The following is an 8,831-nucleotide window of genomic DNA, read 5'->3' on the forward strand; positions in this document are numbered from 1 at the left end:
CAGCCCTCATTAATATGCAATTAGGACCCCCATAATGAAAGGCCTCATTAATATGCAATTACCCCCCCCCAAGCCTCATTAATATGTAATTACCCCCCCCCCCCAATTACAGCCCTCATTAATATGCAATTAGAACCCCTCCATAATTACAGCCCTCATTAATATGCAATTACCCACCCCAAGCCTCATTAATATGTAATTAGCCCTACAATAAATACCCCCCTCATTAATATGCAATTAGCATCCCCCCATAATGACATCCCTCATTAATATGCAATTAGGACCCCCCATAATGACAGCCCTCATTAATATGCAATTAGGACCCCCCCCCCATAACGACAGCCCTCATTAAAATGCAATTAGGACCCCCCCATAACAACAGCCCTCATTAATATGCAATTAGCCCCCCCCTAATGACAGCCCTCATTAACATACAATTATCACAACCCCAGCCCTCGTTAGCGTGTCATTAATTACCTCAACCCCCCCCTTATAGAAGGGAAATCCCCAGCCCGGATGTGGGTCCGACGTGTGGGGCCGGGGGGGGGCCCATTTCCTGCCCCATAGATGGGACTCGGTTCTATGGGGCCGGGGGGGGGCGGGTTGTGGGGCTGCCCCATTGATGGCTGGGGGGGATTCCGGGCTGTCTGACACCAATTCCTGCCCCACGGCATCCAGAAACGGCGGTTTCGGGGGCCCCCCCATAGAAAAAATGGCGGTTTCGGGGCCCCCCATAGAAAAAATGGCGGTTTCGGGGCCCCCCCATAGAAAAATGGCGGTTTCGGGGTCTCCCTATAGAAAAAATGGAGGTTTCAGGGGCCCCCCATAGAAAAAATGGCAGTTTCGGGGTCTCCCTATAGAAAAAATGGAGGTTTCAGGGCCCCCCCCATACAAAAAATGGCGTTTTTTGGGACCTCTACACAAAAAATGGAGGTTTCGGGGGCCCCCCATAGAAAAAATGGCAGTTTCGAGTCTCTCCCATAGAAAAAATGGAGGTTTCAGGTCCCCCCCATACAAAAAATGGCAGGTTTTGGGACCCCCCCCCCCCACAAAAAATGTCAGTTTCAGGGCCCCCCCATAGAGAACATGGAGGTTTCAGGGCCCCCCCATACAAAAACTGTCGGTTTCAGGCCCCCCCCATACAGAAACTGTCGGTTTCGGGCCCCCCCCATACAATAAATGGCGTTTTTTGGGACCCCCCCACAAAAAATGGAGGCTTCAGGGCCCCCCCATAGAAAAAATGGCGGTTTCGAGTCTCTCCCATAGAGAACATGGAGGTTTCAGGTCCCCCCCATACAAAAACTGTTGGTTTCAGGCCCCCCCCATACAATAAATGGCAGTTTCGGGGCCCCCCTCACACAAAAAATGGCGGTTTCGAGTCTCTCCCATAGAAAAAATGGCAGTTTCGGGGTCTCCCTATAGAAAAAAATGGAGGTTTCAGGGGCCCCCCATAGAAAAAATGGCTTTTTCGGGGCCCCCCATAGAAAAAATGGCGACTTTGGGCCCCCCCCATAGAAAAAATTGAGGTTTCAGGGGCCCCCCATAGAAAAAATGGCGGCTTCGGGGCCCCCCCATAGAAAAAATGGCAGTTTCGGGGCCCCCCCATAGAGAACATGGAGGTTTCAGGGCCCCCCATACAAAAACTGTCAGTTTCGGGTCCCCCCCATACAAAAAATGGCGGTTTCAGGCCCCCCCCACAAAAAATGGTGGCTTCGGGGCCCCCCTATAGAAAAAATGGCGGTTTCGAGTCTCTCCCATAGAGAACATGGAGGTTTCAGGTCCCCCCATACAAAAAATGGCGGTTTTTGGGACCCCCCCCCCACAAAAAATGTTAGTTTCGGGGCCCCCCCATAGAGAACATGGAGGTTTCAGGGCCCCCCCATACAAAAACTGTCGGTTTCAGGTCCCCCCCCATACAAAAAATGGCGGTTTTTGGGACCCCCCATTAAAAAATGGCGGCTTCGGGGCCCCCCTATAGAAAAAATGGAGGTTTCAGGGCCCCCCATACATAAAATGGTGGTTTTTGGGACCCCCCCATACAAAAACTGTCGGTTTCAGGTCCTCCCCACAAAAAATGGCGGTTTTTGGGACCTCCCCCCACAAAGATGTCGGTTTCGGGGCCCCCCCATACAAAAAATGGCGGTTTTTGGGACCCTCCCCCACAAAAGATGTCGGTTTCAGGTCCCCCCCATACAATAAATGGCGGTTTCAGGTCCCCCCCATACAATAAATGGCGGTTTCGGGGCCCCCCTCACACAAGAGATGCCGGTTTCCAGTCTCCCCCATAGAAAAAATGGCGGTTTCGGGGTCCCCCCACACAAAAAATGGCTGTTTCGAGTCTCTCCCATGTAAAAAATGGCGGTTTTGGGGCCCCCATACAATAAATGTCGGTTTCGAGTCCCCCCCATACAAAAACTGATGGTTTCAGGTCCCCCCCCATACAATAAATGTCGGTTTCAGGTCCCCCCCCATACAAAAACTGTCGGTTTCGGGTCCCCCCAGCAGCAGTTATGGGGCACTGATGGGCGTCCCCCCCCAACAATGGTTATAGGGCCCCCCTGGCACTTATGGGGCAGCTATGGGGCAGGGATGGGTGCCCCCCCCCGGCACTTATGGGGCAGCTATGGGGCAATGATGGGATGTTTTCCACACCCATGGTTGGTTATGGGGCTTATGGAAGATATGGGGCAGGGATGGAGGATATGGGGCAGGGATGGAAGATATGGGGCAGGGATGGAAGATATGGGGCAGGGATGGAAGATATGGGGCAGGGATGGAGGATATGGGGCAGGGATGGAAGATATGGGGCAGGGATGGAAGATATGGGGCAGGAATGGAAGATATGGGGCAGGGAATGGAAGCTATGGGTCACCCCCCACGCGGCAGCAGTTATGGGGCAATGATGTGTCGTTATGGGGCTGTTATAGGGCAGCTCTGGGGCAGCTATAGGGCAGTAATGAGGCACTTATGGGGCAGCTATAGGGCAGTAATGAGGCACTTATGGGGCAGCTATAGGGCAGCTATGGAGCTGCTATGGGGCAGCTATGGGGCTGCTATAGGGCTGTTATAGGGCCGCTATGGGGCATCTATGGGGCAGCTATAGGGCAGCTATGGGGCAGTAATGAGGCACTTATGGGGCATCTATGGGGCATCTATAGGGCAGTAATGATGCACTTACGGGGCCGCTATAGGGCAGCTATGGGGCCGCTATGGGGCAGCTATGGGGCATCTATAGGGCATCTATGGGGCAGCCCACCCCCCTCACCACTGCCCCATATACTCCCTCATCCTCCTCTCCCATTCCCTTTCATCCCGCTCCCATCTCCCCCTCCCCTTTTTAATCCCCCCCCCCTGCCCCCCAAGTGCAACCCCCTGCCCCCAAGTCCCCCCTGCCCCCCAAGTCCAACCCTCTGCCCCCAAGTCCCCCCTGCCCCCCAAGTCCAACCCCCTGCCCCCCAAGTCCCCCCTGCCCCCCAAGTCCAACCCCCTGCCCCCCAAGTCCCCCCCTGCCCCCCAAGTCCAACCCCCTGCCCCCAAGTCCCCCCTGCCCCCCAAGTCCCCCCTGCCCCCCAAGTGCCCCCCCTGCCCCACATATGGGTCCCCCCCTGCCCCACAAGTGCCCCCCTCTGCCCCCCAAGTCTCCCCTGCCCCCCAAGTGCCCCCCCTGCCCCACATGTGGGTCCCCCCCCTGCCCCACATGTGGGTCCCCCCCCTGCCCCACATATGGGTCCCCCCCCTGCCCCACATATGGGTCCCCCCCCCCCTACTTGTGGGTCCCCAGCCCCCTTTGGTCCCATTTCAGCCTCGTTTTGGGGGGGGTCCTGACCCCGCCCCCCCCTGGGGTCCCACCCCCCCCGAAGTAACAGCCGGAAACCGACGTTGGTGGGGGGTAAATAAAGGGGGGGGGGAGGGGGGACAAAGGGAGACCCCCCCCCCACATAATGGGGGTGAATGGGAACAGGAGGCCTTAAAGGGACAGACACACCGAGGGAGCCAGCTGCGGGGAGAGAGAGAGGGGGGGTAATTAATATGGGGGTAATTAATTAATATGGGGGTAATTAATGGGGTAATTAATTGATATGGGGTGATTAATATGGGGGTAATTAATATGGGGGTAATTAATGGGGTAATTAATTAATGGGGTAATTAATATGGGGGTAGTTAATATGGGGGGGTAATTAACATGGGGGGTAATTAATGTGGGGTAGTTAATATGGGGGGGTAATTAATGGGGGAGTAATTAATGAAGGGGTAATTAATCAATATGGGGGTAATTAATGGGGTAATTAATTAATGGGGGAGTAATAAATAGGGGGAGAATTGGGGGGGTAATTAATATGGGGGTAATTAATGGGGGGGGTAATTAATGGGGGGAAATTAATTAATATGGGGGTAATTAATGGGGTAATTAATTAATATGGGGGTAATTAATGGGGGTAATTAATATGGGGGGATTAATGGGGTAATTAATTAATATGGGGGTAATTAATATGGGGGTAATTAATGGGGGTAATTAAATAATTGGGGGTAATTAATATGGGGGTAATTAATGGGGGTAATTAATGGGAGGGTAATTTATGGGGGGTTATTAATAGGGGGGGTAATTAATGGGGTAATTAATTAATATGGGGGTAATTAATGGGGTAATTAATTAATATGGGGGTAATTAATGGGGATAATTAATATGGGGGTGTAATTAATGGGGGGTAATTAACATGGGGGTTATTAATATGGGGGTAATTAATATGGGGGTAATTAATGGGGTAATTAATTAATACGGGGGTAATTAATGGGGTAATTAATTAATATGGGGGTAATTAATATGGGGGTAATTAATTAATGGGGGTAATTAATATGGGGGTAATTAATGGGGGTAATTAATTAATATGGGGGTAATTAATATGGGGGTAATTAATGGGGTAATTAATTAATATGGGGGTAATTAATGGGGTAACTAATTAATATGGGGGTAATTAATTTATATGGGGGTAATTAATGGGGTAATTAATTAATATGGGGGTAATCAATGGGGTAATTAATTAATGGGGTAATTAATGGGGTAATTAATTAATATGGGAGTAATTAATCTGGGGGTAATTAATGGGGTAATTAATTAATATGGGGGTAATTAATATGGGGGTAATTAATATGGGGGTAATTAATGGGGTAATTAATATGGGGGGTAATTAATGGGGTAATTAATTAATATGGGGGTAATTAATTAATATGGGGGTAATTAATGGGGTAATTAATTAATATGGGGGTAATTAATGGGGTAATTAATGGGGTAATTAATTAATATGGGGGTAATTAATATGGGGGTAATTAATTAATGGGGGTAATTAATATGGGGGTAATTAATGGGGGTAATTAATTAATATGGGGGTAATTAATATGGGGGTAATTAATGGGGTAATTAATTAATATGGGGGTAATTAATGGGGTAACTAATTAATATGGGGGTAATTAATTTATATGGGGGTAATTAATGGGGTAATTAATTAATATGGGGGTAATCAATGGGGTAATTAATTAATGGGGTAATTAATGGGGTAATTAATTAATATGGGAGTAATTAATATGGGGGTAATTAATGGGGTAATTAATTAATATTGGGGTAATTAATATGGGGGTAATTAATATGGGGGTAATTAATGGGGTAATTAATATGGGGGGTAATTAATGGGGTAATTAATTAATATGGGGGTAATTAATGGGGTAATTAATTAATGGGGTAATTAATATGGGGGTAATTAATTAATGGGGTAAGTAATTAATGGGAGTAATTAATGGGGGTAATTAATTAATGGAATAATTAACATGGGGGTAATTAATTAATATGGGGGTAATTAATTAATGGGGGTAATTAATGATGGTAATTAATGGGGGTAATTAATATGGGGGTAATTAATGGGGTAATTAATTAATGGAGTAATTAACATGGGGGCAATTAATTAATATGGGGGTAATTAATGGGGTAATTAATTAATATGGGGGTAATTAATTAATATGGGGGTAATTAATGGGGTAATTAATTAATATGGGGGTAATTAATGGGGTAATTAATTAATATGGGGGTGTAATTAATGGGGGTAATTAATTAATATGGGGGTAATTAATGGGGAAATTAATTAATATGGGGGTAATTAATATGGGGTAATTAATTAATATGGGGGTAATTAATATGGGGGTAATTAATTAATATGGGGGTAATTAATATGGGGGTAATTAATATGGGGTAATTAATTAATATGGGGGTAATTAATGGGGTAATTAATTAATATGGGGTGTAATTAATGGGAGGGTAATTTATGGGGGGTTATTAATAGGGGGGGGTAATTAATGGGGGGTAATTAACACCAGGGGAGTAATTAATGGGGGGGTATTAACGGGGGGGGAATTGGGGGGGTTAATTAACACGGGGCGGTAATTAACATGGGAGGCAATTAATTGGGAGGTAATTAGAAGGGGGTAACTAATGGGGGGTAATTAACATGGGGTAATTAATATGGGGGGGTAATTAGAGGGGGGTGATTAACATGGGGTAATTAACATGGGGGTAATTAACACCAGGGGGGTAATTTACATGGGCGTTACTTAATGGGGGGGAATAAATGGGGGAGTAATTAATGGGGGGGAATTGGGGGGGTAATTAACACGGGGGCTAATTAATATGGGGTAATTAACAGGGTGTAATTAACATGGGGGGTAATTAATGGAGGGGTAATTAACACAGGGGAGTAATAAATGGGGGATAATTAATGGGGGGTTACTTAACGTGGATAATTATGAGGGGGGTAATTAAGATGGGGAGTAATTAATGGAGGCGTAATTAACATGCGGGGTAATTAATGGGGAGGGACTCACTGAGCCGCCATCTTGGATTCCTCCTCCTCCACCTCGACGTCCTTCATGGCCGCCATCTTGTCCCCCTCAGCCGCCATCTTGTCCCCCTCGGCGGCCATCTTGTCCCCCTTGGCGGCCATCTTGTCTTCTTCCTCCATCGTGTCTTCGTCCTCCATTGTGTCTCCATCCGCCATCTTCCCTCTGTCCGCCATCTTGTCCCCATCCGCCATTATGCCTCCATCCGCCATCTTGTCCCCATCCGCCATCTTACTTCCGTCCACCATCTTGCTTCTGGCAACCATCTTGCCTTCGGCGGCCATCTTGTTTTTGTCCGCCATCTTGTTTCCGGCGGCCATTTTGTTTCCGTCGTCCATCTTGCTCCTATCCGCCATCTTGTTTCCGGCGGCCATCTTGTTTTTGTCTGCCATCTTGTTTCCGGCGGCCATCTTGTTTCCATTGTCCAGCTTGCTCCTATCCGCCATCTTACTTCCGGCGGCCATCTTGTTTTTGTCCGCCATCTTGTTTCCGGCGGCCATCTTGTTTCCGTCCGCCATCTTGTTTCCGGCGGCCATCTTGTTTCCATTGTCCAGCTTGCTCCTATCCGCCATCTTACTTCCGGCGGCCATCTTGTTTTTGTCCGCCATCTTGTTTCCGGCGTTCATCTTGCTCCTATCCGCCATCTTACTTCCGGCGGCCATCTTGTTTTTGTCTGCCATCTTACTTCCGGCGGCCATCTTGTTTTTGTCCGCCATCTTGTTTTTGTCCGCCATCTTGTTTCCGGCGGCTATCTTGGTTTTGTCCGCCATCTTGTTTCTGGCGGCCATCTTGTTTCCATTGTCCAGCTTGCTCCTATCCGCCATCTTACTTCCGGCGGCCATCTTGTTTCCGTCCGCCATCTTGTTTCCAGCGGCCATCTTGTTTTTGTCCGCCATCTTGTTTTCGGTGGCCATCTTGTTTCCGTCCGCCATCTTGCTTCTATCCGCCATCTTATTTCCGACGGCCATCTTGTTTTTGTCTGCCATCTTGTTTCCGGCGGCCATCTTGTTTTTGTCCGCCATCTTGTTTCCGGCGGCCATCTTGTTTCCATTGTCCAGGTTGCTCCTATCCGCCATCTTACTTCCGGCGGCCATCTTGTTTTTGTCCGCCATCTTACTTCCGGCGGCCATCTTGTTTTTGTCCGCTATCTTGTTTCCGGCAGCCATCTTGTTTTTGTCCGCCATCTTGTTTCCGGCGGCCATCTTGTTTTTGTCCGCCATCTTGTTTCCGGCGGCCATCTTGCCTGTCTCCCCCCACTCGTTGATGACCCTCACCACATCCCAATGTCCCCCCATTTCCGCCAGTGTCCGAGCCGGTTCCCCCCCATGGGCCCCATGTTCCAGCAGGTACCGGACGGCCTGAACCCTCCCGGCCCGAGCCGCGCACATCACGGCGCTCCACCGGAAATGATCCCGGAAGTGAACGTCTCCTCCTTCCTTCTCCACCATCCTCCTCAGCGCCGCCATGTCTCCGTCCTGGGCCGCCTTCAACATGGCGTGTCCGCGTCGCTCCCGGGTCACGGCGTCTAATGGCGGCGGAAAATGGCGGCGCTTACGGGGGGGCGGCGCTTCCGGTGGTGTAGGCCTCACTTCCGGTGGTGTAGGCCGCACTTTCGGTGGTCTAGGCCTCACTTTCGGTGGTGTAGGCCTCACTTTCGGTGGTGTAGGCCTCACTTCCGGTGGCGTAGGCCGCACTTCCGGTGGTGTAGGCCTCACTTCCGGTGGTGTAGGCCGGACTTCCGGTGCTGTAGGCCTCACTTCCGGTGTAGGCCGCGCTGATGGCAGCTCCTCCCTTAGTAGACTCTCGTAGAATCTTCTGGCTTCTCTCCCGGCCTCCAGCTCCTTGTCGGTGTCCGGTTGTGTTTCCGGTTCCGGTGGGGCCTTCACTCCGTCCTTCCACCCGCTCAGCGGTTCTTGGGCCCGTTGGAACGCGATCCAACGCAACATGGC

The 8,831-nt window shown here is 49.5% G+C and overlaps 1 protein-coding gene and 1 long non-coding RNA gene across 2 annotated transcripts; one reads left to right on the top strand and one right to left on the bottom strand.

Annotated features, from left to right (window-relative positions):
• The first annotated feature begins 7 nt into the window (after positions 1-7).
• On the top strand, positions 8-2,819 carry LOC146751016 (uncharacterized). Its single transcript, XR_014941966.1, has 2 exons — positions 8-2,181; positions 2,213-2,819. It is a non-coding gene; the product is annotated as an uncharacterized LOC146751016 (long non-coding RNA).
• A 946-nt stretch (positions 2,820-3,765) lies between these two features.
• On the bottom strand, positions 3,766-8,828 carry GPANK1 (G-patch domain and ankyrin repeats 1). Its single transcript, XM_085535777.1, has 2 exons — positions 6,868-8,828; positions 3,766-3,997 (listed from the first exon to the last, which is right to left on the bottom strand). Exons 1-2 carry the CDS (start codon positions 8,826-8,828, stop codon positions 3,799-3,801), a joined length of 2,160 nt encoding a protein of 719 aa, XP_085391903.1. The 3' UTR covers positions 3,766-3,798.
• Between the last annotated feature and the right edge of the window lie 3 nt (positions 8,829-8,831).

The sequence above is a fragment of the Coturnix japonica genome, unplaced genomic scaffold (assembly GCF_054131305.1).
Source record: "Coturnix japonica strain WE unplaced genomic scaffold, WE-NBRP24 Scf179, whole genome shotgun sequence".
Taxonomy (NCBI): Eukaryota; Metazoa; Chordata; class Aves; order Galliformes; family Phasianidae; genus Coturnix; species Coturnix japonica.